The sequence below is a fragment of the Pipistrellus hanaki genome, assembly GCF_964339955.1.
Source record: "Pipistrellus hanaki genome assembly, chromosome: 11".
NCBI classification, from domain to species: Eukaryota; Metazoa; Chordata; class Mammalia; order Chiroptera; family Vespertilionidae; genus Pipistrellus; species Pipistrellus hanaki.
In genome coordinates this window covers 23,782,111-23,807,758 of record NC_140513.1, presented here as the reverse complement: position 1 = coordinate 23,807,758, position 25,648 = coordinate 23,782,111, and the positions used below count along the sequence as shown (strand labels likewise).

Here is a 25,648-nt window from a genome sequence, read left to right as displayed (position 1 = left end):
GTAGATCTCCATGAGTGGAAAAGCACAGCATGATAGAGTGCTCCCAACTCCTAATCCAGGGTCCCTCACTTCTCCATGATGAGTAAGATCATGGATTTTCCATTGAAATGCTTCTTTCAAGTTCTTTAAAAATGGAAATTACCCATGTTTGTGGCAAAGTTATTCACAATATCCAAGAGGTGTGAACAACCCACCCAGGATCTATTGATGGTGAAAACACACACACACACACACACACACACACACACACACACACGAATATTATTCAGTCTTAAAAGTAAAGGAAATCCTGCCACATAATATACATAGATGAATCTTGAGGACATTATGGCAAGTGAAATGTGCCAGTAACAAAAATTCACATACACACCATTATAGAAATATTAAAAACAAAATTGGAAGCTTGTGATGCTTCCCTTTTGAAGCTGCTTTTGTCCATGTCATGTGGAGTGCACGCTAAAATCTGCATTCTGTGCAGTGGGAGTGTACTCTGAATTATGGCCGGGGTTCTAGGGGAATAACGGGTTGCTCTTTGCTCCCACAGTTTCCTAAACGAAGTACATGCCTTCACCAAGTCATCCTGCGTGAGCTAGGTTGGCCGTACAGGGCCCCAGGCCGGACGCGGGAGGAGTCCCTCATTCCCAGCAGCCAACAGATGGTGAGCAGCACCACAAACAACAGCCTTCCACCTGCCAGAGCAGACGGCCTTCAGGCTGGGTACAATCCTGCCATCTCCAAGGGCACCAAGCCCGAGTCTGCTGGCCGAGCATCTGGTACTTACTATCTTCTGGAGTCCAAATATTTGTGGGGCCATCACTGCAGGGGCCTGGGATAGATAATGACTTAATGGGTATTGGAGTCACCCTGTGGTTTAGTATGACACAGGGAGGCACAGAAGAGTTTGTGCCATTTTTTGTCTGATACTGGGCTGTACCAGAGACCATGGAAGAGGAAGCCTGTGATGAGAGCCCTGAACCTGGAGAAAAAGACTAGGGCCCTTCATAGCATCCAACAGAGTTTGAGATACAAATTCATAAAGGATCACTAAAGTTACTGGCAATGGCCACATGTCTGTCAGCTAGAACACGACCCCAGCTCCCATGTCCCCTGTGGCCTCAGGTAGAAAGATAGTGCCTTCCCACTGAAGGGCCATGGAGGGGCAGCTGGTAGATGTGGACCCCGAGGTCCAGGGAGCAGTTTTCCCAGCTGAGGCACTGGACTGGGAGGGTAAGATGGAGACTGCTCTCCAACCTGCATTTCTGAGTCCCTAGGGCTCAGCATCCCAAGGCTGTGCCAGCCTCTGCCCCCTCTGAGCCAAGAACTGGTCTCCTTTTCTCCTTTCCCTCTTTGGTTTTGATGTCTGGGCTAGAGGTGAAACCTCAGAGTTGGCAGGACCGGGGATCCCCCTTCCTGCGAATGAAGAGCTGCCATCCATCCTCACTGCTATGCCCCACAAGCACACTTCCTGGAAGCCCTCACAGCTCAGGTCTCATTCCCATAACTCCTCAGGAGCATTCTTCTCAGAGCCCCTGAGGCGTGTGTACCATTCCTTCAAAGGCCGGAGGAATCAACAAAAAAGGCAGGGAATGTTAGCAGTAGTCAAAAAAATCAAAGCCTGAATCTGCAGGGCAACTGCTGGCCAGGCTTCAGTCAGGCTTTATGGATCTGACAGGCCTCTCCAAGAAACATGGCTATTACTCCATTTATAGAGGAGGAAACTGAGGCTGTAGAGGATAAGAGACTTGCTCAGGGCTTGAATTGGAGTCTGCACCATCTTATTTAAAGGCCTGTGCTCTGAATTACCCACTAGATCAAAGTGCATTTGTGAGATGGGTCAGAGAGCACGCAAATCCATTTATATTCTGGGTCAAAATCTAACCCACAAGACTTGCTCTCCTCCCACCAACTGCTCGAGAACAGGAATGAGGTTTGCTGGGAAGTGAACCAATAACAAAGTCTAATTCTTTAATGCTTGAGCAACTTCCTCCTGACATTTTCACTCTGACTGCAGAGGAATTGTCCACAGACTGGGAGGCTCTTACTAATCTCCAAGACGTCGCCTTCATTTATTGAAGAATGGTCCTCCATGGCTGCAGAGATGTTAGGGGCAAACCTAAGTGAAACCTTGGTGTCTGGGGGCCTCTCAGCTTCATCTGACAATTCATAATGCCTTAGAAGGACTGGCCAAAGTCAAGGGAGACTACCCAGATTTCCTAGAAAGAAGGATAAGATATGGTGAAAGGAGAAGTGGTCTTTACATTCCAGATTTCTTTTCACACCCAGGCTTGGGTTTGGGATTGGGACGTAAGCTGTGCTGGTCCAGGGATCAGGCACTGCTCCAGCTAGAGAGGCTGCTGCCGGTGCTGCAGCCGCCCTTACCCTCCTGCCACGGGACCCTCATGGCTTCATGACGTAGCCCTGGGTGGGAACACAATCTACTCTCTGAGTTGTAGGCTTTTTAATGATTTTCATTTCTGTGTATACATGTGATTTGTTTTCTACAATGAATATGCAGCTTTCTTTTTTTAAACTGCTGTCATTAACTTCTCTCTCTATTAAGCCTAGATCTTCCTCCCTGCTATTGACCCTTATGGGGCCTGACTGAGCTCCAGGGCCAAAGGAACTGCCTGCTCCCTCTGTCCTGATAGTCCTTCAGAGATCCTGCCCAGTGACCTGCTGCCTGGTGAAGATCCTGGGTTCCTCTGGTGGCACCTCCCAGGACCCTGCATCCAGGTCACCCTCCTCCACACTGTCCCTCTTCGGGTGTGGGGGCAGAACACGCACAGTCCTTCAGGAGGGGCCTGAGAGGCAATTACTAAAGTAGGTCTCCAGAGACCCTGCCCTTAGCGGCTTTCTGAGTGACAGCGTGTCCCCGAGTAATCAACAGCTCAGCATTTTCAACCACCCACAGTTTGGCCTACACCCAGAGAGGTCTCCTGGAGCCTGGGGCCAGAGCTCACCTTCTGAGACTCTAACTCCTTGGTAAGCATCAGAACCTGTTGCTCCAAGGCCAAGGCTTTCTCCTGGACAGTTCGGTTCCGTGTGAGTCCCTCAGCAAAGAGCGGGAAGTTGTTGTTCTGGCGCTTGGCTTTCTGAATGAGATTGGCAGTCAGAGAGGGTTTGGGTGCAGGCTTCAGAGTCTCCCCTGGATCTTTCCCTGATCAAGAGGAGAAACACAGAGGTTATGACCAGGGGCATTGGCAGTTCTCAAATGAACTTGCTGCAGAAGCACCTGGAAGGTTTGTAAAACGCAGACTATGGGACCCTACACCCTGAGCTCCTCATTTGACAGGCCTGGGTGGGGCTTGAGCATCTGCGTTTCTAATTCCTAGGTGAAGCTGATGCAGTCTGTACAGGGCTGGCTACGAAACACTATGTGTACTGTGCCGGCCAGGTCACCAGCTCATCCTCTCAGATCCCCACCTGCACGGGCTCTGTTTGCCAGGTGGTCATCCCCTCAGTCACAAGCCCTGAAGGAATGTCTTGTTTCTTATGTCAGGATTCCACCTATACCTTCTGAGCAACTTGCGAAGTACAGAGACCTGTCTCTTGATAGGAACATGGAATATCTGTACTCTGCATTCTTTCCCCAGAGAGCAGCTCAAAATCTTCTTTTATTCTTACTATAAGCTAAGTTAGGAGACATATTTCCCTAGAGGCTGCAAAGTCCTTTTATTTCTTCTAGAGCCAGGGTTAGCAACTGATGGCCCACAGGCCAAATCTAGCCCACAGCCTGCTTTTGTAAATAAAGTTTTATTGGGACACAACCATACCCCTTCATTTGGGCACTGTCTGTGCCTAAGGGCAGAACTAAATACTTGGAACAGAGACACATGACCCACAAAGCCTCAGATATTCACTATCTGGCTCTTTACTGAAAACCATTGCCAACCAGTGCCAAATTTTATTCTTAAATCCAATCACTCACTCAGCTGCCTTGTCCTGTCCTGTCCCCGGCCTTTGCTTTAGGACTCTGCCATCAGTCTGCAACCAGGGACATCTAATGGCCTGATTATATGGTTAAGGGACTTTGAGGGTCTTGTTTACATGGCACAGACACATCATGCCAGTTATGAGGCCCTAGCAGAATTTCTCCTCAGCCCTCAGTGCCAGAAAAGGCTTTGCTTCTTCCAAGAAAGTATGTGTTTATTCTTGTGGACCCTGGGAACAATCTAACCACTTGTATTCTCTCTTTGCGTCGCTGCTGAGATGCTCAGAGCCACATTTGCTGCCCACCCTTGGCTACTCTGAAGGATCTTATCTTAATTTTCTAACCCTAATAAGTAATTTTCTTTCCCCAGAAATGCATTTTAGTAAGCTATCCCCAATTCTTTTGAGTCTAATAAGGATGTGGTGTGGGATCCCAGAGGAGGGGACAGGTAGGACATGGAGGACAACCTGAATGACTTAGCATTTTTCTTCTGGGGCCCAGGCTGAGGGACAGCCAAACGGGTTTGAACAGATAAAGAACTAGTAGGTGACGGGAACCAGAAACGAATTGAACTTGTTGGGAATAAGAACAGATCGGTCTTGTTTCCAGACTTCAGAGAAATCTGGGTGACCTGAGGATAGAGCAGCCACGGGGCTCCGAGGAACGCCAGGCTGTTCCCTTTCTGGCCCCGGGCTCTGGGAGAGCCAGACTGTGCGGCTCAGCCCTGCAGCCCTCTGACCTCTGAAACTCTGCTGCCCACCAGCCCTGCAGGCAGGAAGGTAGGGATCACTGAGCTCATTTTACAGATGGAGAAAACGAGGCCTGAGACAGCATTTCTCAATCAGGGCCCCAGGATTTCATGGGAATGCCTCATGGCTGACTGGGAAGGGCAGAGGATGGAGGGCTGAGGGGAACCCAGACTCCAACTCAGCTTTTATCTGTTTGTGTATTAGATTTTGTTTATGGCACTAAGATTTCATGGCAATAAAGATGTAGTTTTAAAAATCACTGATTTAGCCAAAACCAGTTTGGCTCAGTGGATAGAGCATCAGCCTGAGGACTGAAAGGTCCCAGGTTCGATTCTGGTCAAGGGCATGTACCTTGGTTGTGGGCACATCCTCAGTAGAAGGTGTGCAGGAGACAGCTGCACTGTTCCTATGACCTGCGGGGTCTCCCCAGACACTGCTCTCACGGGGCACTTTTCTTAGAGTCACTTCTACATTCCGCCATGAGAAGAACACACAGTGCTGCCTCAGCCAGTTTTTCCCCCAACTGTTTCTAAGTTAAAGTCTGTTCTAAGGGCACCAAGGCCACTTTCAAAAAAGCCAACCTCTCCCTCTGCCCCCTCCCCATGGTGTGGGTCACTCACATTTTGTGAAAGAAACGAACAAGTGCTAAGTCATAGCTGGATGGGACCTAAAGGCCATCTGCTCTGCTCCTTCAGGCAGAGCTGACGAATTTTAATCACCATAGGAAGGCATTTTTATATCCTTTTTTATAAATTAAAAAAAAAGTATGAAAGTGAGTGAGATTTTCCTTTATTACTTCAAGAATCATGGCGGAGGTTTAGTTTGGGAAGGTGAAGAGTTCTGGAGATGCATGATGGTGGTGTTTGCAGAAGAATGTGAATGTACTTAATGCCACTGAACTGCACCCCTGAAACAGGTTAAGTTTTATGTTATGTATATTTCACAACAACATTAATAATCAATCATTGATACTAGACACATAAACTCAGGAGGAGTGCTCCTGGAGATTACCATGGTTGACAGGAAAGCACAAATGCTGGTTTCTGGGGAGAAGGGCACTCAGTTTCTGAAAGCAGCTCAGTCCTGGGCAGAGGCTCACCTGGAGCACTGGGGTCAGGGGATGAGGGCCGCTCCTCCCTCTGGGGCTCGCTGCTTGGCAGAGGATCTTCCCCTGGAGGTCCATGGCCTGTTCCTTGGGCCTGCCTGTTGCCCCGGATGCTGTACATCGTGTTTCTGAAGGGAAACAGAGGAGCACGAGGCTGACAGCCCTGCCACTCTGTCCCTTTCCTCCCCACTGGCTGCCACTGCTAGAGCTCAGGCTGTATCCTACGCCCAGGCATGGCCTGATCAGTCTGCAGGATGCCAGGCACCCTGAATGATGCACCCCAGCGAGTCACTCCTGATCCCCCTCACCCCTCTTCTTTCCATCATTTCATTGCTTTTCACCTTCCACAATGTTGCTTATAAACAATATAAACTTGATTCCCTTGCCCCAATCCCGCAGCTGAAGTATAAGCATTGAAGGTAGGGATGTTTGTCTGTTTTGTTCACCAAAGTACTTTGAATGCATAGAACCGTGCCTGAAATATAGAGGGTCTTCGCTATATATATGTTGAATAAATGTTGAATGGATTTGCCACACTAACTTTCCTAAAACCTTCAACTGGTCTTGTAACTACCTGGCTCAGATATAATCGGATTGTTGTACTTCCTACTTCCGCTGAGAAGAGTTCCAAACATCTCTTGGCATCCTTCTCTAGCTTTCTTTCCCTGCTCTGATCTGTTCTCTCTGAAGCCTTCACTGGTCACCACACGGCATCCAAGGAGCTCACTGCACTTCATGAATGGGCCACCTTGTGACCAAGTACTTGCGTAGGCTGAATAATGAGATGTCTTTTCTTCATGAACTGGGCACTAACATACCTGCATGCCTGCTGGCACCTGGCACTGGGGTAGCCTGTGCCCAGAGTGTAATCTCTATACATGTTTGGTTTGTAGGTAGCACCAAAGGTTGACTTAGGACCAGAGACCACAGAGAAATTCATAGTGAGTCAGATAAAAAGACAGTTCAATTGAGTTTTTCTTTTCCCTTTGCAAGATATAAAAGTAGAAATATTCCAAAATTAGTTAACAAGGAAGAGAAAATGATTAAAGGAGTTCTGTAGGTCAGTGTTTTTCAAACTGCAAGTTATAAACCATTGGTAATTATGAAATCAGCTTAGTATCACGATCAGCATTTAAAAAAACAAAATGGAACATATGAGGATGTATTTCACTTAGAGAGGGTTAATATTTTGTGAAGTGTGTGTGTGTGTGTGTGTGTGTGTGTGTGTGTGTACTGAACGATTTCTCCCTGTGGTCATGATCAACAGGTAGAAAACACTGCACTGGAAAGTCACTTATTTAAGGGCAGCAATAGCGTGATTTAAAAAAAAAAAAAAAAAAAAAAAAGAGGATGCGAAAGTCCGTAGATTTGTGCTGGAATCCTGGCTCTGCTATATCATCACCAAGTGGGGGACAAATTACTCTGAAAAACCCTTATTCCCAAACTCCTAGATGCTAGGTAAATATAAAACATATTGGGTCGGCAGCTAAGTAATTGCGGGTTTCACACATATATGGCTTCAGTTGAATTTTTAGGTTTGCAGACGTAGTAAAAATGTAAAACACATTTTGTTATTTGATAGTTGGCTATTCAGCTGTTAATCAGTAAAAAAAGTTTTTTGATCTGTTTTGTAGTTTTCGTTTGGCGTTCGTTGAAAAATGGAAAATCAAAAGGAACATTTTCGTCATATTTTGCTTTTTTATTTCCGCAAAGGGAAAAACGCATCGCAAGCTCATAAAAAGTTATGTGCTGTTTATGGTGACGAAGCCTTAAAAGAACGGCAGTGTCAAAATTGGTTTGCCAAATTTCGTTCTGGTGATTTTTCACTCAAAGATGAAAAACGCTCTGGTCGTCCAGTTGAAGTTGATGACGCCCTAATCAAAGCAATAATCAATTCGGACTGTCACAGTACAACACGTGAGATTGCAGAGAAGCTTCATGTATCACATACATGCATTGAAAATCACTTAAAACAACTTGGCTATGTTCAAAAACTCGATACATGGGTTCCTCACGAACTGAAAGAATCACAGTTAACGCAACTCATTAGCAGCTGCGATTTGCTAAAGAAACGTAATGAAAATGATCCATTTTTAAAACGACTGATAACTGGTGATGAAAAATGGGTTGTTTACAACAATATCAAGTGGAAAAGATCGTGGAGCAGGCCAGGTGAACCAACTCAAACAACATCAAAAGCTGATATTCATCAAAAGAAGGTTTTGTTATCAGTTTGGTGGGATTACAAAGGAATTGTCTACTTTGAACTCTTACCACCCAACCGAACGATCAATTCTGATGTCTACATTGAACAACTAACGAAATTAAACAATGCAGTTGAAGAAAAGCGGCCCGAATTGACAAATCGAAAAGGTGTTGTATTCCATCATGACAATGCAAGGCCACACACATCTTTGGTCACTCGGCAAAAATTAATGGAGCTTGGTTGGGATGTTTTGCCACATCCACCATATAGTCCTGACCTTGCACCATCTGATTACTTTTTGTTTCGATCTTTACAAAACTCCTTGAATGGTAAAAATTTCAATAATGATGATGATGTCAAATCGTACCTGATTCAGTTTTTTGCTAATAAAAACCAGAAGTTTTTTGAACGTGGGATTATGATGCTGCCTGAAAGATGGCAAAAGGTCATTGATCAAAATGGGCAATACATTACAGAATAAAGTTATTTAGTTCCATGAAAAAATTGTCTTTGATTTTTTTAAAATCCGCAATTACTTAGTTGCCGACCCAATATTTCACAAATATTTAGCTGAATTCCCAGGAAAGGAAGAGAAGTTCTCAGGCACTAAATATGAAAAAGGAGGTGAAACTCAAATGGGAAATAAAGAGAAAGGTCACCATGTAGATTAGATTACTGTTCAGCAAATACAGGCTTATCTCAGAGAAACCTTTTTGTTTTGTTTACACTGTACTAGGATACAGTGAACACCTCAGTAACTTCTGGGGCTAATATACCTCTATCACTACAATTACTTTAGCAAACTGGTTCCCTTCACTTCTGCCACATCACGCAGAGTTAGTGATTGAGTTTGCACTCAGAGATACTTTAATTTAAAAATATCTTATTGCTAAAAAACGCTGAGCCTTCTGAAAAATTGGCGCTGACAGACTTGCTCAATGCAGATTATCACAAAACTTATAAAAAAATGCAGTATCTGTGAAGTGTACCAAAACCAAGTATGTCAGTATTCGCTCTTTCGCCTCCACCTCCATGAGAACAGAATGCTTCCCCTTTTCCCTCTTAACTTGGAGCGTGGCCATGTGACTTGCTTGACCAAAGCGACGTTAGCAAATGTGATATGAACATAGGCTTCAACTGTGCTCGCATGCGGGGCTTGCCCTCTTGAGGAACATGCCTCAGGGAGCTGTGGCCCATGGAAGATGAGAAATATGTGGTAGAACTAGATTTTTCCAATAGCTCAGAGTCACGACCAGGTGAACCTAGCCTATAGCAACTGGACTAATATGGGTGCAAAAGAAATGCTTATTAATATGACATTGAATTTAGAAGTGTTTGTTTGCAACATTATTGTCGTAAGAGTTGACTAAGATATAAATCTGTTTAGGGAGCAACTGTTGGTTGTTTTTTTTGTTTTTTTGTTTTGTTTTTGAGATATGTTTGACATATAACATCATATCTGTTTCAGGTATAAAACATTTATTCAATATATGTACATACTGTGAAATGATCACCACAATAAGTATAGTTAATATCCATCACCCACACATAGTTACAGATTTTTTTCTTGTGGTCAGGGATTAACTGTTGATACCAAAAACCTAGAGCCTTGGTTGCAAGGGAGGAAAGAAAACAAGGTTTGGACCCATACAAATTGTAGGGCTGAAATTGAAATTTTACATAAAGCTGGGACTCCTGAAAATCCACATATTCTCTGAAGAGGTGGGTTATAAAAAACACAAAAAAATTATAGGTGAAGTTCTGGGTATTCAAAAAAATTTGTAATATCATTATTTGGTTTGGGTGTCATGGTAATACTGACCTTATGAAATGAATTGGGAAGTGTTCCCTCCTCTTCTTTTATGGGGGGAGAGTTTATGAAGAATTGGTATTAATCTTTATGTTTAGTAGAATTCACCAGTGAAGTTATCTGGTCCTAGATGTTGTTATTGTTTATTTTTTGTGGATAGTTTTTTGATTACTAATTCAATCTCCTTACATGTTATAGGTCCAATCAGATTTTCTATTTCTTCTGATTCAGTTTTAATAATTTGTGTCTTTCTAGGAATTTGTGTATTTCATTAAAGTTATTTAATTTGTTGGCATATAATTGTTCATAGTATTCCCTTATAATTTTATTATTTTTGTAAGGTTGGTAGTATTGTCCCCTTTTGTTTTTGATATTAGTAATTGAGTCTTATCTGTTTAGCTAAAAGTTTGTTGATTTTTTTTCAAAGAATAATTATTTAATCTGAAACTTATCTTTAAAAGAAAATCCAGTTTCTTGGTATAATTGGGTCCAAAATAAAAATGAGATTTTATTTTAATGGAGAAATTAAGACATTAAACTAAGAATAGAGAAGAAATTAGAAGTCAGCACTCTATCAAACTTTAAAATTTGGTCTCTGATTCCTTTTATTCTGTTTTTATTAAGGTCCTATTTTAAGAAGCCCCTGACTCCTTGGCTAGTCACTTCCCCTTCCAAGTTCTTATTTTCTCCATGTAAAAATAAAGGGTGGTAGGCCATATAGAAAGAATGATGAGGCAATGAGGGACACTATTTACTAAGTAGCATTTTGTGCTGGGTCCTGTGCTGAGCTCCCTTACTATGTATCTTACAAACCACAAGCCACAAGCCACATGACTTGGAGAAGACCAGAGACACATCCCTACAGCCAGAGGAAGTGGCTGGGTGGGGTGACCATCATTGCTGCCCATACTCCCCCTTACCAGGGATTGCAGCTTCCCCAACATGTCTAGGAGCTCACAGTAATCCCTGGGATATAAGAGGCATAGAAACACCAACCTCAGGGTAGTAAAGGGCCTTCTGATCTCTACAGACACAGACCAGGTGGCCACTACCCAACCAAACTATTGTGCTTGGAACAGGCAACTCCCTTTCATAAATTTATTGATTTGGGTTGGAGAGGTTCATAGATAATTTTCTGTGTAGGTTTAGCTCTAGCTCTGAAATGCTTGGTCAGCATAAAGGTAGCGGTCATAAAAGCTTGTTCTGGAAAGAAAGCCATTTTCCTTTCTGAGTCTGGGTTTTCTCACCTGCAGTGGGGATGATGAATGTATTCACCACAATGAGGCCCTTTACGGACTGGGCTCTAAGCTAAACACTAGAAATACACCTCATTTAATCCTCACACACATACATTCAACGCATTTAATCCTCATGACAGCCCAATGGAGTGAATACTGTTATCACCTCCATTGCACAAGAGGAGAACTGAGGTTCAGAAAGGGTAAGTAACCAAAGCCACAGAGATGATGAATGGTGGGGCTGAACATTAGACCTGGACATCTGACTCCACAGCCTGAGAACTTAACTGTTTTAATACCACTTCACCAGGTTGCACAGACAACTCAATGAGAGCATGAAGCACCCAGTATGGTGCTCTGGAAGCTCCCTTACTCCCTTCCCCGACTATGACCTAGGCTCGTGGCAAACCCAACTGTAAGCTCTAAGACCAGCCGGGGCCCTGGGATACAGAGATAAGGGCAACCTTGAATTCACTGGGCTCTCCCCAGGACACATGCAATGTTCCCTTGCATTTTCTGTGGGTTATTGCAAGTGTCAGGAGGGTGGTAACTGACTTATCCCTGAAACTTCCTTCCTTTCTTGGTCTCTGCATGCTCTCTGTTCCACTTGTGTTGTTTGTGGCCCTCTCAGGCAGGAACCTGGCTTAATGTTGGTGAGACTACCCTGGATACAGTGTGTACCAGCTGGTTGGTTGAAGTTCTCAGGCCCCTCAAAAAGCGCCCCCCCCCCCCCCAATTAGGCTCATAATACTCCCAGTTCTCTCCAGCTCCTCCTCAGAGAAGATCCACACTGCAGGGGTTGGAGGGGGGCGCGGGCTCAACCATGCCCCATACTCCCCAAGTCTCTCTAACTCAGATTGCTCTCCTGAGTTCCAGGTCCTCCACCCAGTGCCTGCTGGGTAGTCTACCTCCAGACCCTAAAGAACACTCATTGTCTTTCCCCTAAAACCTGCTTTTATCCTGGGAACAGAATCACTACCCTTCTAGTTACCCATGCAAACTAAAACGCTGAGGCTGACTGAGGGAAAAGCTAAGCCTGAGTCACACAGAGCCAGGGTCTCTGATCTGAGTCCAGTGAACTCAGAGGCCCAGTTTGTATGAAGTCCTCACAAAAAGTAAGCACCCAAACAGATCAGAATTGGGTATAGTCTGAATTCCCAAAAGCTTCCATTTCTTCAGTAAGAGCAACAAAAGCAGCAGCAGGGTGGGCAAAAGTAGGTTTACAGTGGTGAATACATGAAAGTTTGTTCTTGTATTATTATTTATAAATCCTTATGTTATTTTTCCATGTGAACAACTGTAAGCCTACTTTGCCCCACCCTGTATTTATTAAGTACCTACCCATTGCCAACCACAGTTCGAAAGCAGTTTGCATGAATTGACCGATTAACCACAGCACTAACCATATAAGGCAAGCACTGCTGAATTTTATATTTACTAACAATTTAAGTGAAGCACAGAGAAATCAAACAACTTGCCAAGGATACCAGAGCCTATGACTGGTGGAGTCAGAACACATATCCAGGCAATTTGACTCCAAAGCCCAGGCCATATTGCTATTTTTTTATAACCTATTTAAAACAAAGCCTGCGGATGAGAAATTGTATATGTAATACATTATTAAATGAAAAAGTAGCTGATATATGATGGACATCTAATAAATTACACATTAAAAGTGAATAATTTGATGATTTTGACATATATAGACATTTATGAAGCTATCACCACATTTCATTCAGCATGATATCAATTATGCATGTATGTGTACAGAAGGAAAGAGATACACTAAATGCTAAGAATACTTGTCTGGGTGATAGGAATATGGATAATGTTAAATTTATATCTTTTGAGATGTTTCTAATTTCTAAAAAGAATATGCACTACTTTTAAAATCAGAACAATGAATGTAATATTTTAAAGTAATAGCATGAATTGAAAGTAGAGCCGCTAAACCAGTGGTTCCCAACCTTTTTTTGGCCATGCCCCATCTAAACATCTCCAAGTGAACTCCTAGTCATGGGGAGGAAGCCTAAAAGGACATTAACTTGGTCTAAACAAACTTCCAAAGAACGCGGCATTCATAAAAGAGAAGAATAAAAGAATGGCAGGACAGTTGAAGTACTGTGGAAGAAATCACCAAGAAATTGTTAAAAAATAATAATATGAAGTGATATGAAAAAAACAGCAAATAAAGTTTCAAAACATATAACAGAGAACTGAAATGCATAAATATGTCACAATATATATTTATATACTGCATATGAGGCCCCTAGAAACATAAATGCAAAAAATTCACTGTTAACTCATTCTCTAATTGCCCCCCTTAAAAATCAAATTGCCCCACATTGCCCTCCCCTAAAACCCTCCCCATCAGCCCTCCTCCCTACTGGGAATCACCCCAGTTCACAGTAAGCTCTGAAGAAGGGGCTGCTTGCTGTTTGGCCAGCCCCTCAGCCGCACTAGCACTTACTGTATTTCGGTTCCCAGGTGCTTGAGGGAAATATTCTGAAGGGCTGAGGGCATGGCAGGGGCTGGCTGCAAGGCGGCTGCCATACCCACAAGTCCAGGGGGCGTTTTCACGGGGCACAGGAACTCCTCCAGCTCCGCCTCCTCTTGCTCTGGGGAACAAAGGGAAGAGAAATCACCCATTGGGTCACTGCACTTGGAAAGACCAGACAGCTGGGTGCTATGGGCTCAGCTCCAACTGGGAACAGGTGGGAGTCAGCTTGAGCAAGACTTTCCTGTGGGTAAACGGCAGCCAAAGAGGCAGGTGGCGTGTTACTCAACCATTTAAAATGATGCTAAGGAAGAATATTTAAGAACATGGGGAATATGCATGGTACATACTCTAAGGTTGAAAAGCCAGATAAAAATTGGGGTTATAGTATGATCTCCATTGTATAGGAAGTCTCAAAGAAATACTTGGCAATCTTAACAGTGGTCAGAACTGCATGCTGGGATTAAAAGTGAGCAGGCTACTCATTATAGTTTAATGTTTTCCCCAAATTTTCTATAGTAAATATGGGTTACATCTATAAACAGGAAAGACTATATATTTATCAAAAGTAGGTACTAACAAACAGATTTTACAACACAGGGACATTTTAGTGTCACAATACTGAGTATCAAAAAGCAAAGTAGAGCGTTTTGTATTGTTATCTGATCAGAAAATCATTTACATTAATAATAATAATAAGACGTAAGTGGGAGATAACAATGCTAACACTGGCTATCTCTGGGTGGTAGGCTTATGGCTACTTTTCTATGTTTTCCAAATGTTCTGCTTAAACAGGAATTCTTATACAGTGAGTACTTTAAAGGCTTAAATATTAAGGAAGGTTTCAAGACTATTGAAACATTATTTGAGATATAAGAGAGAGGCGGTAAAAGACTCAGAAGTTCGCTTTGAGTGCTACCAGAAGTTGATGAGAATCAAGGCCACTTGGAGATGGTATGATCTTGACCAGGCAGCCCTGAGACGCGCAGGGCAGCAGACACCTTTTACTTGGGGCCCTTACTGAGAGGGCGAAGGGGTTGAGGACATTTATTTTTGCCTTGCATCTGCAAGAACATTAAATGCAATGGTGGGGGCCAGGGAGAGTTGCTCAATCTACTTGAGAATAAACTTTGCAGTCTAACTTGGCAAATAACACATTATCAATCCCCAAAATGCTCTTTCGGATGCGGCAGGCTGGCCGGTACTTGGCCACACCTACTCATTCTTTTGAGTTCCTCCCTTCAATTTACTTTCTCAGTTGTTTGGGCGTCTACTCTGAAGTTTCCAGGTGGGGCTGGAGAAAGTGAGATCATCAAAGGCACAGGAAGCTCCCAGCTTCAGGAGCAGGGAAAAGTGCACACGTTAGGGAGACCAATTGGGTGGAAGCTAGAGGGCAGGCCAACCGAGTTCTGGAGTTCTGGGAGGTGGAGACAGATTCCTTCTGACTCAGGCCAGGGAAGACTTCCTGGAGGACGGGCATTAGAGCAAATGGAGAGCTGGAGGGGATTTGGCCTGCAGAAGGAGTGGGGGAAGGGGTTCCGGAGCCAGAGTTGAGGATGCCAGGAGGGTCCCAGAGGAGGAGGTGATAAGGACTAAGGGGATGGGGTGGCTAAGAAGAGATCACATCTGGCTGGAATGGCAGAGCCCCCTGGGGGTTTCAGCAGGAGCCAGAAGAAACCTGGCAGCCAAACCATGTTTCTGCTGGGCGGGTGCTGTGACCAGGCTGATCATTTTTCTCTTTCTGCTTTAGGTTCCATATTTTAAAAACTGGACAGCCACGGTGCATCCTGTCTCCTTCAGGGTTAAAATATATGAAAATGTTTAGAAAACCATAAAGCCCCATACTGTGGATGCACATCTTTCAAAGGAGTCTTTGATTCAGACTTTGAGCTGATTCAAAATAATTAAGGTCTCCTTGCTTATCAATACTTTAACCATCTTCATTCTCCCTCAATCACAACAAAGAAAAAAATTACCATCTGTTTAAGATTTTAATGTCTTGGCGAGTACTTCCCTAACTGCTAATCTCTGTTTTCCGTTAACTTCCACCTGTGGCTCTAGACCTACTGAGGCCACACAGAAAACTTCTTGGGGGTAAATGTCACCCTGGGGTTCGTTTCACCAATGAGGAAACAGCAGCTCAGAGAGGGTGAATTTTGTGACCAAGGTCACACAGCTGCTAGCACAGCCATGGATTCAACACAGTTCCTCACTTTTCCTTATTACAGCAGCATTTCTGACAAGCGGACATTACTAAGAAGGAAAGCACAAGCTCCCAGTGCAAAGGGTGTGTCCAAAGGATGAGAGGCACATGACAGTGATGCCGCAGGGAAGGGTGTACTTCCTTCAGGAAATAGAATTGACCCAAGACTCTGGTCTGGGGCCTCTAGGTCCCTCTCCAGCCTGGAGACGTGTCCCCAGTGAGGTGACCATACAAAAAATTTTCTGCAGCATTTACTTGTAATTCTCCTTTTGTCTGAACTGTAGAGGCTGTGCCATTACCAGTAGGAAGACACCATCACCTACAATCAGGGCTTAGACCAGCAGGCCACTGGTTTCCTGGAGGGACCTGGCACATGGCTCGTCACCTCCTCAGCTTGAGGGTGGGGTGCATGTTTGTGTGAGTCTACAGACTAGGGTTCAGATTTCAGCTCTGACATCTTACTGTTTGACCGGAGCCTCTTCGACCCTTAGCTTCCTCTTCTGTAAAATGAAAATAACAGTAAAAAATCTCATAAGATTGTTGTGATGATTAGGTGCATGTGAAGTGCTGCAACAATGTAAGTGGTATGGAAATTTTTATGATAAACATTTATAAAAGTGCTTTGTGAGATGTGTCCTACTTTGGCACCATGTCTTTATTATCAATCCGTTGGCTTCCCCTTGATCTTCCTTGGCTCCATGGAGACCAATGTTCAGGGGAAATATAAAATGAAGGTGTGAATGCTTAAAGCTGTGGAGAACGTGCCTTGTGCTCAAAGGCAGCCCTGAGACGCTGTGCACAATAAAGCGCCTGTGACTCAGGCAGACGCCAGTTAGTAGGTTTTCATTGCCCTGTTGGCAGGCCCCTGCTTCCTCCCAGGAAGGGAGGCACTGGAGAGGTGGGGCAGCCTGCTCCAGACTGCCAACCCACGGCTTGCCAGCTTGCTCAAGACTCCAGAAATGTCTCTCTGGTGAAGCTGGGGAAAGTTTCACAGGGGCCCTGGTCCGGGACGGTGAGGGCTTGCTGCAGGATGAGTAAGACTCCAGAGGGGAAGCCCACATGCCTGCCTCCTGCATCTCCCCAGTGTCCTCCCTGGGAGACTGGCGCCCTGGTCATGACAACCACTCCCCTGCACCCATGCCCACAGCAGGAGCTGGCCCAGAAGGGGCCCGCCGAGTGTGCTGAACCCAAACCCCAGAATTCAAGAACTTGGAAAGGGTTCAGCACAGCAGCTGAACCGTGGGATCCCCAAACTGGCAACCTGGTTCTTCCCATCTCAAGTTAGGGAGGGCTTCTCGTTGGTTCTGGTCTGAGGCTGATGGGTAATTGTGTCAACTCAGACTGCAGTTTTCAGCACAGCCAGGGTTGTTTAGCTCTGGGAGGTGGGGAGTGGAGGGCAGAATAAAAATGTAGAAGCAAAAATAAACCCTTCCCCAAAGAAAGCCCTTACAATCATAAAACACTCAGAAGGTTCTCAGGAGAAATTACTGATGATTACGAACAATAAAAAGATGCAGTTGTTATAATAATAACAACAGTGTACATGTATACATATAATAATATTATTAGGACAGATGCCATGTATTGAGCATTATGTGCCTAGAAGTATGTTAAAGGCTTTACATTCATTTCCTCGTTTAATTATGGAATTCAATGTATTTGCTCATACACTCATGCAACAAATATCCAATGTGCCAGGCAGGGCACCAGGTAATGGTGACACAGGTGACAAGGACACAGCCCCCTCCCTCTAGAGCTAAGGGGCAGAGATTGACAAGGACACTCTACTTAGAACACAATGTGACAGCCTCAAGAATGGTCTGGAAGTGTTGAGGAGTCCAGCTGACAAAGTCCCAGAAGGCTTCCAAGGGGAGATTGGCAAGAGGAGGGGGGACACTAAAGCTTGGCCATCGAGAAGAAGTAGGATTCCCAGGCCGAGAAGAGAGCAGAGACGACTCTGGCATTCTGAGGCATAAGACACGAGGCAGCACACAGAGGTGAGAGCAGGAAGGACTGAATTTGGTGCTAAAGAGCTAGGACTGTGTTTGGGCCTGGGACATGCTGAGCAGCCTGGAAAGGGAATTGGGGCTCAGGCTGTCACTTTATTTATTTATTATTATTTTTAAAATATATTTTTATAGATTTCAGAGAGGAAGGGAGAGGGAAAGAGAGATAGAAACACCAATGGTAAAAGAGAATCATTGATCAGCTGCCTCATGCATGCCCCTCATTAAGGATTAAGCCTGCAATATGAGCTTTAGTTTCCTTTCCTTGAAATGAGGTCAGTAAAGAAATTATACTTACTTCTTAGGGTTTGTATATGCCCTGACCAGGAATCGAACCCTGACCTCCTCATTGATAGGTGGATGCACAACCACTGAGCCCAGGCTAATCTCAGGCTGTCACTTTAGAAAGCTCACTCTGACTGCAGTAAGGAAGATGGTTAGAGGGGGCAGGCTGGGACATTGGGGATACCAGAGTGGAGGCTGCTCTATAATTTTCCAACTAAGAGCTGAGGCCTGACCCAAGGCGACAGCAGTGAAGTGGGGCCTGGGTCTGATGTGTAGGCCACAGGGAGACGAGGCCAGCACTGGTGACCGACGACTGGTTAACTAAGATGCAGGAAGAATCTGGTTGGCTCTTGGTTACTGGAGCAACTGAGTAAATTGGGGAAGAAAAATTGGGGGAGAAGAGTCTGGGGCAGATGAGCTCAGTTTGGGACATGAAAAACATCTGGGTGTGGAGGTCTAGGATGCACTTAGGCCACAGTCCTGCCTTCACCATTTGGCTTCCCTGTTAATTAAGGATGAAGCATCTTAGACATGCTGCAGATCTGTGGTGGAACCTCACTCTGTGCTCCTGCAGGGGCAGCTGTGGGTGGCCAGTCCTGATTTAAAATCTGTCAATCATATTCCTGGCTTCAGCATGGGGGTGGGAGGGTGTGATCTCCAGGACTCCTCCCTGTTGGGATGTTGTAGGATTTGGGATCAAGAAAATTATTTGTGGGCCAATAATTTGGGGGTGAAGGATTCTGGCTTATGCGAACAAATGGAATAATGCATTGAACACTGGTCTACACAACTCATAGCACAAAAGCATCTGTGTAAAGCAGCAGTAACAATATCTGCAATTTCTCATTAATCTACCTCAGACCAACTCAGAATGTCTTAAGACATTCCCATTATAGTCATCGTAATAGTAGCTGATAGCTATTGAACTGACAATTTGCAGGCATCATTCCAACCAATTATTAAGGTATACGGATTCATTTAATCCCCACCAAAACCCTAAGAAGTAAGTATAATTTCTTTACTGACCTCATTTCAAGGGAAGGAAACTAAAGCTCAGAAAGGGTAAACAACTTGCCTAAGACCACACAGGATTAGAATGTGAACCAGGCAGCCTGGCCTCGGAGCCCATATTCTTGCCCTTGCCACTCTATGGTTGCCCTAACTGATCCTGAGTCACATCCCTGTCTCCCTGCATCTTAGCAGAGGGCTCCTCCCACTCACTTCTAACAGGAGGGGTGAGGCTTGGTCACCAAGAGCCCTGGGTGTGCACAGGAGGCGAGCCCACTGGGTACCTAGCTCAAGGCGCAGGGCAGGCTCATTCCCAGCCAGGGCAGCGTCAGGGGCGACAGGAGGTGCAGGCAGGCTGTTGTGGAACTCCCAGCGCTTCATCTGCAGCTGCTGCAGCCAGTACAGCATCACTTGCTTGTTGGCGGCCTGAGAAGCACAAGGGTTAGTTGGCAAGGAAGGCTCTGTGCCCACAGGGTGGCACTAGATATGGGATGTGGGAAGGTCAAGGGAGGCTCGGTAATGCTCCTTTTCACTGTGGCTGGGTGCCCACCTAGAAAACACCACCTGCTTCTTAGCTATAGAAGGTGATCAGGCTCTGGTCTCCCACTTAGAGGTTCCTTAACATTGCTGGGCCTCAGGGTCCTCATCTGTACTATGGTGATGACAACACTCATTTCACAGGACGGTTGTTATGAGGATGAAATGAGGTAAGGAAGGTAAAGTGGCCAGCACAGTACCTGACATACAGTAGGTGCTCAAAATGTGCTCACTGGGTAAAGGAATTTGGAGGTGCTAAGAGAGAGGGTAAGAGCTTTAAAATTCTGCCTGGGTGGGGCCCAGGATACCATCACTATCTCTGTCTCTCTGTGCAACATCTCAATGTCTTAGCTGACTTTTTTTGTGGAATGGAGATTCCCTTCCATTTTAGCGTTGCACGGAAAGCATGCACATGATTGGGGACTGGAAAGCCAATGCACAGCATGACAAAGTGGCAACCTCCAGGCACTCCCCTCCTCCCCAGCAGTTAATGACTGATGCTAATTGGTCTTCCACCACTGGATGAGACAAACATCTATTCTCACATCCATTAGGTCACCAGATCCTCCAGGGAGGAGGCTGGGCAGGAGTGATCAGCCCCTTCTACAGATGGAGAAACTAAGGCTCTGAAGCCTCTTGGGTTGGTCCCAGAACCGGGGTCTCCCACTTCCCCCACTTCCAGAGCTTCGTTGTAGTTTATGGCCAGGAGATGTGGCTTATGTAGTGAAGGACTGCGATTGATTGGGCACAGAAGCGGGGCAGTTCGCTCGGAGTGGATGGTGAGTCTCACAGAGCTGCTCACAATCCAGGCCACATGAGAAAAGCAGGAGGCAACCAGGGCAAGCTCCTCCTGTTAAGAGGCTCACAGGTGAGGTGTGCACGAGGCCAGGGGGCTCCAAGAAAGAGGCCCTTGGTCTGTCATAAAGATATCAAATAAGATAAGATAGGTGCCCACCAATCTTCCCTTTCTATACATTTACCCTGAGAGACCCCAGGCCTTCCCATGGCTTCACCATGACCTTGTACCGACAAGGTCCAGCTCAAAACCAAACCCATTTTATTAAATCACTGGACAAGTATCTATGAGCACCTGCTACCTGTGTCAGGGACTGAGGGAGGCACTGGAGATACTGGGGAGAGCCAACACACATGCCTCTGTCCCCTTAGAACTCAAGAGTCTTCCAAGGAGGACATATACCCGATGTCCTACTGTCTCCTCATCCTGGGTTCAACTCCTATCAGTGACTGGACCAACCAGGCAGTCGGCCAGTTACAGGAGCCATCCCTGACTCCTCTCTTACATTCTTCCCGCCTCACATCCCTAGCCACCGTCTCGCTCTGTCACTGCTCTGGCTCAGCCATCATTCTCTCATGATCACCTCCTGATGGACTCCCTGACCTCCAGCCTTGCCTTCTCCTAATTTGTTCTCTAACCAATAACCAGACTGAGCTTTCTTAGCATTCTACTATCACAGTGCTTCCTTGCTTAAAGCTCTTTAACAATTTCCCATAAGCCCAAGCTCCCTGTCATCACTCATAATGTCCTGCCCTACTCCAGGGGTTCTGTTCTCCCATTCCATCTTTTGGGTCCCTCTGTGCCAAAGCTCTTGGAACTTGCCTGGACACTGGGTGGAACATGATTTCCCATCTTTGTTCCTGGGGTCTCTTGACCTAAAATAATATCCTCCCTCTTGTCTGCTGGTAGAAAACGGATGTCCTCTTTCAGGATTCAGATATCATCCCTTCTATGATGTCCTTTCTGGATGGACCCTCCCTCTCAGTGGAACTGACCCATCCTGTCACCACACTTTTCTGGTTACAGACTTCCTGTCTCTCTAACAGAACATTTTACTGTGCGTGCCAGTCTCCCTGTCAGTCTCTCTCACCAGATCTTAAGCTGTTTGAGCATCAGGGGGTAGGTATAATTTGGCTCCATTCTTAGTGCCTAGCACAGAACCAGGCATGAACACAGATCAATAGAATAGTAAAAGTCATGTGTTGGAGACCCTGCAGTCAGCATTCAGCTTGTGGGAGGAGATACCTGTAAACCACACGACCTGTGAAATGCCTGCCTGGCCTGGCCTGGAATTCCTGGTTCCCATTATTTTATCTGATCTCCCCGGCTGGTCTGATTGTAAAGGAGAGCTGAAGCTGTGGGCTGCATTCAGGGGCCTCAATAGATGCCCCATTGGCTGGAGGTAGGGATGAGGGCTGGGAAGATGGGCTGGGGTGAGAAGGCTGTCTCCTGACACATTCCTAGTTCAGAGTGTGAATCCTGGAGCTCCCATTTCAAAGTGCAGATCTGTCTTTCCAATTAAGTTCTGGGGCACGTCCTCTTGGCTCCACCTCGATGTGTGCTCACTCACCAAGCATTTACTGAGCACCCATCAGGTACCAGGCTGTATTCTAGGTGTTGGGAGTATTTCAACAATTTGTAGGTGGCTTTGCTGTTCCAGACGCTTACATATCTTGTTTTAAAACTCACAAACTGCCTACATTCCGGGATGTTAAGTGATTTGCCCAGGGTCATACAGCTAGTAAGCAGCTGACTTAGAATTTAAATCCAATCCTATCTGATTTCAAAGCATGTGGCCTTTCCATGTTTCAGGCTTTCTCAGTCAAACAAGATGAAACAAAACCTACTGATAAGGAAAGCAGGTTTGGATATGCCCTGATGAATAGTCTAAGCCCGTGGTCTGCAAACTGTGGCTCTCAAACCACAGGAGGCTCTTTGGCCCCTTAAGTGTGGCTCTTCCACAAAATACCATGGCCTGGGTGAGTCCATTTTGAAGAAGTGGTGTTAGAAGAAGTTTAAGTTTAAAAAATGTGGCTCTCAAAAGAAATTTCATTCGTTGTACTGTTGATATTTGGCTCTGTTGACCAATGAGTTTGCCAACCACTGGTCTAAGCTGATCAGTGAAACCTCAATGTTTTCCTCCCAATCCCTGCCAACATTTTCTCAGCATCCATTCCTTTTGGACAGAGCATCAAGAAAAGTGATTTAGAATCTAGGTCTTGAGAGAGAGAGAGGATTGCAAGCTCCTATCTTGACTATACCTCAGCCCCAAGTAAGAAAGTTAAGGTAGCTAACTGCCTTGTCAGGCACCCTCCAAAATTAGGATGCGGTACTGAGAGGAAGTAAGACTATGAGATTCCAAGAATGGGCTACATACACCGCCCTCCGGGTGCCGGGTGCCGGGTGCCTGAGGTGGGGCCAGTCCCTTCATCTCTCTGCCTCAGTTTCCCGATCCCAACTATGGACCCCACACTCCTGCCTTTGTTGAGGGAACCAAGTGAGGAACTGGGGGCGAATGTGCTTCCGAAATCACAAAGCCTGGGCACCCAGGGCTCACTGGGCGATCAGGATCAGAGATCCTTTTCCCGATAAATTGACTGTGACCTCCCAAAGGCGCCCAGCCGTGCCCCGGGGACCCCATCCCTGGTTAAAAGGGGAAAGCGGCTCCATTTACCTTCAGGGTGATAACCCGGCTGGGAGTCTTGATCTCGAAAGTTCCCTCCTCGGAGGCGTCCGGCTTGCAGTCGAAGACCGCCCCGGAGAGGTCGATGCTGTCCAGGGGGTTGGCGTCCTGCGCGGTCCGCGAATAATACAGGTGGCATTTCCTCTCGTCGTAGAAGAACCAGCGAGATTTCCAGCCGCGGAGGGGCCCCTTGCCGCCAAACTTACTCAGGTAGCCGCAGAGTTTCTTGGGGGCCGTGTCCGGGGGCCGCGCGCAGCCCTCGGGCCCCTCCTCGGGAGGCAGCAGCTCGGGGCCCCGAGTCTCAGGCTCCCCCGACCCGAGGGCAGGGGAACTGGGCTCCGGGGGCTTCTCCCGGGCGCCCTCCATCGCCGCTCGGACCCGCGCAGGGTGAGGAGAAGGTCCGCAGCCGGACTCGGGACCGATCTCGGAGGCTCTGAGGGCGAAGTGGGCGCGCGGGCGGGCCCAGGGGTGACCCGCGGCGATGAGCGAGCTGCACGAACCCAAAGCCCGGGAGGGTGGCGAGCCACACCCCTCTGCCCCGCGGAAACCAGACCACGCCCACCGCTACGCCCCCTCAGGTCTGTTACCCCGCCCACTTCCGGGTCTTGTACCTGCCCGTCAATCGTCTTAACTGAGGGCAGCTGCGGGGCGGGAGGAGGGCCTCCGGCTGGGGGCGTGGTGTCCCTGAGCTAGGCTAACGGGCGGGAGAGGAACGGGAAGGAAGGGACACCGGTCACGGACGATAAGGAAAGGTCCTCACGCTCATGGGCTGCCGCCTTTCCCCCCCGGGGCCGCGCGGGTCTCCGTCGGACGGCGCATCGCGCGCCCATTGGCTGAGAGAGACGCCGGGCTCGGTGGCACCACTTCCGGTGTTGCGGGGCCTGTGGGGCTCCTGGGTTCGGCCGCCAACTTTTCCTCTTTGGTTTAGTTGTGCGCCTCCGTGGCTCTCAGCCGGCCGCGGCGGCCTCCCCCGCCTCTGTCCCAGCTCCAGCTCACCACCTGCCGGCGCCGGCTGCATCAATACAGGGCGCCCAGGCTGCTGCTGCGCCGCTGGGCGGGGTGGGGCTCGGTAAATTTTGCAGGAACTAATGATGAGAAACTACCGAGGCCCCAACTCGCTCAACTTCCTGCCTCTTCTGATCTCTTGCCCTTAACTCTCCCCTTCCTTCCAGCCTAGGGCGCTTTCTTCCATCTGGGCCGTGGAGTCCATTTCTGTCCACCCCTCTAGCCCTTTCTTAATCCCTTCTCCCTCTTTAGCTGACAAATGTTTGATATAGCATTACTTATTATTTAAAAAAACTGGAAGGAATGGCCCTGACTGGTTTGGCTCAGTGGGTTGAACGTTGGCCTGCGGACTGAAGGGTCCCAGGTTTGATTCCGGTCAAGGGCATGTACCTTGGTTGTGGGCACATCCCCAATAGGGGTTATGCAGGAGGCATCTGATTCTTGTTTCTCTCTTATCAATGTTTCTAACTCTCTATCCCTCATCCTTTCTCTCTGTAAAAAGTCAATAAAATATGTTTTTTAAAAACTGGAAGGAATATAAATGACCCAAAATACGAAATTGGTTAAGTAACTGATTTGGTACTTTTTGCAGAAGGATATGGACTTCTACGGAAAATAATTAGGTTGGAAAAACAGGCCACAAAACTATTTTCGAAAAACTTACTTAGCTAAACAATATGTTTATGACAGTAAGGTTGGAAAGATAATGTGTAATATATGAGTATTAGGGACAGTAAAGGGGAACTCCTGTTGATCTAAATGCATTAATTACTGCATATCCTAATGGATACACTTTTGGTAATTACATCAAAATATAGTCAATATCCCGCCCCTCCTCCTTGGAGGCTATTGTTAAGCTGCAAAGCAAGAGGTTGTTCTAAAGTGACACCTTGTGGCCTTTGTGGTGTACTGCCCTTGTCTGCAATCGGCGTTCCCAAGCTTTTTTGTTAATGGGCTTAAAAGAGGCACTCAGGAATACGGGTAACCCTCCCACACCCCCTAATTTTACAGTTAAAACATAGGTTTAGGCCTATATTCGCCGTATAAGACTACCCCCACTTCAAAGAAAAGACTTACTTTGCCGTCAAGATCTGCAGGTAATTTTTGTGCAATTTTGGTCTTTTGCCCCCGATTTTCGGTTGACTTTTTTTTCGTTTCAAAAGTCGTCTTATACGCCGGAAAATACGGTAACCCAAACAGGCAGGTTAATAATCTGACATCCTTAAAAACAACGTATTTTACATTGACCTTCAACCCACTTATTTAGTGAAGGCAAGAGAAACAGATTATCAACAAAAGCATGTGTTTCTTCATGTTCAGTAAGGGTGTATTACATGCACTAATGAACATATTTTAAGTTACTTGGAGGTGTTTTCCATGTTGATTTTTTTCCTCTTCTTTCTATGGCCTAGTTTTAGTTCTCTTATGAAAGAAAGAGTACAGTCTTATTGAAAATACGTTTAAAAATGTTAGGCTTTCTGCTGAACATAAGGATATAATTTCTAACATACCTATTTTTGAGTAGTATAATTTTCAATGGATAAAACCCAAGGATTCATGTTTATCTGACACATGATTTTCAAATAGAT

General features: G+C 46.1%; 1 protein-coding gene across 3 annotated transcripts in view; it reads right to left on the bottom strand.

The window, feature by feature from the left end:
- The window catches only part of TBC1D2 (TBC1 domain family member 2), a 43,292-nt gene extending 19,725 nt beyond the window's left edge, over nucleotides 1-23,567 (bottom strand). The window contains exons 1-5 of one of the 3 annotated variants that reach the window (XM_084898710.1): nucleotides 23,046-23,567; nucleotides 19,323-19,464; nucleotides 13,510-13,657; nucleotides 5,780-5,913; nucleotides 2,961-3,157 (exon numbers count right to left, since the gene is read on the bottom strand). In XM_084898710.1, coding sequence (XP_084754836.1) covers nucleotides 2,961-3,157; nucleotides 5,780-5,913; nucleotides 13,510-13,657; nucleotides 19,323-19,464; nucleotides 23,046-23,420 — 996 coding nt within the window. In that variant the 5' untranslated portion in view covers nucleotides 23,421-23,567. The remainder of the gene's footprint in view (nucleotides 1-2,960; nucleotides 3,158-5,779; nucleotides 5,914-13,509; nucleotides 13,658-19,322; nucleotides 19,465-23,045) is intronic. The other 2 variants (XM_084898708.1, XM_084898709.1) reach the window with 2 other exon arrangements.
- Between the last annotated feature and the right edge of the window lie 2,081 nt (nucleotides 23,568-25,648).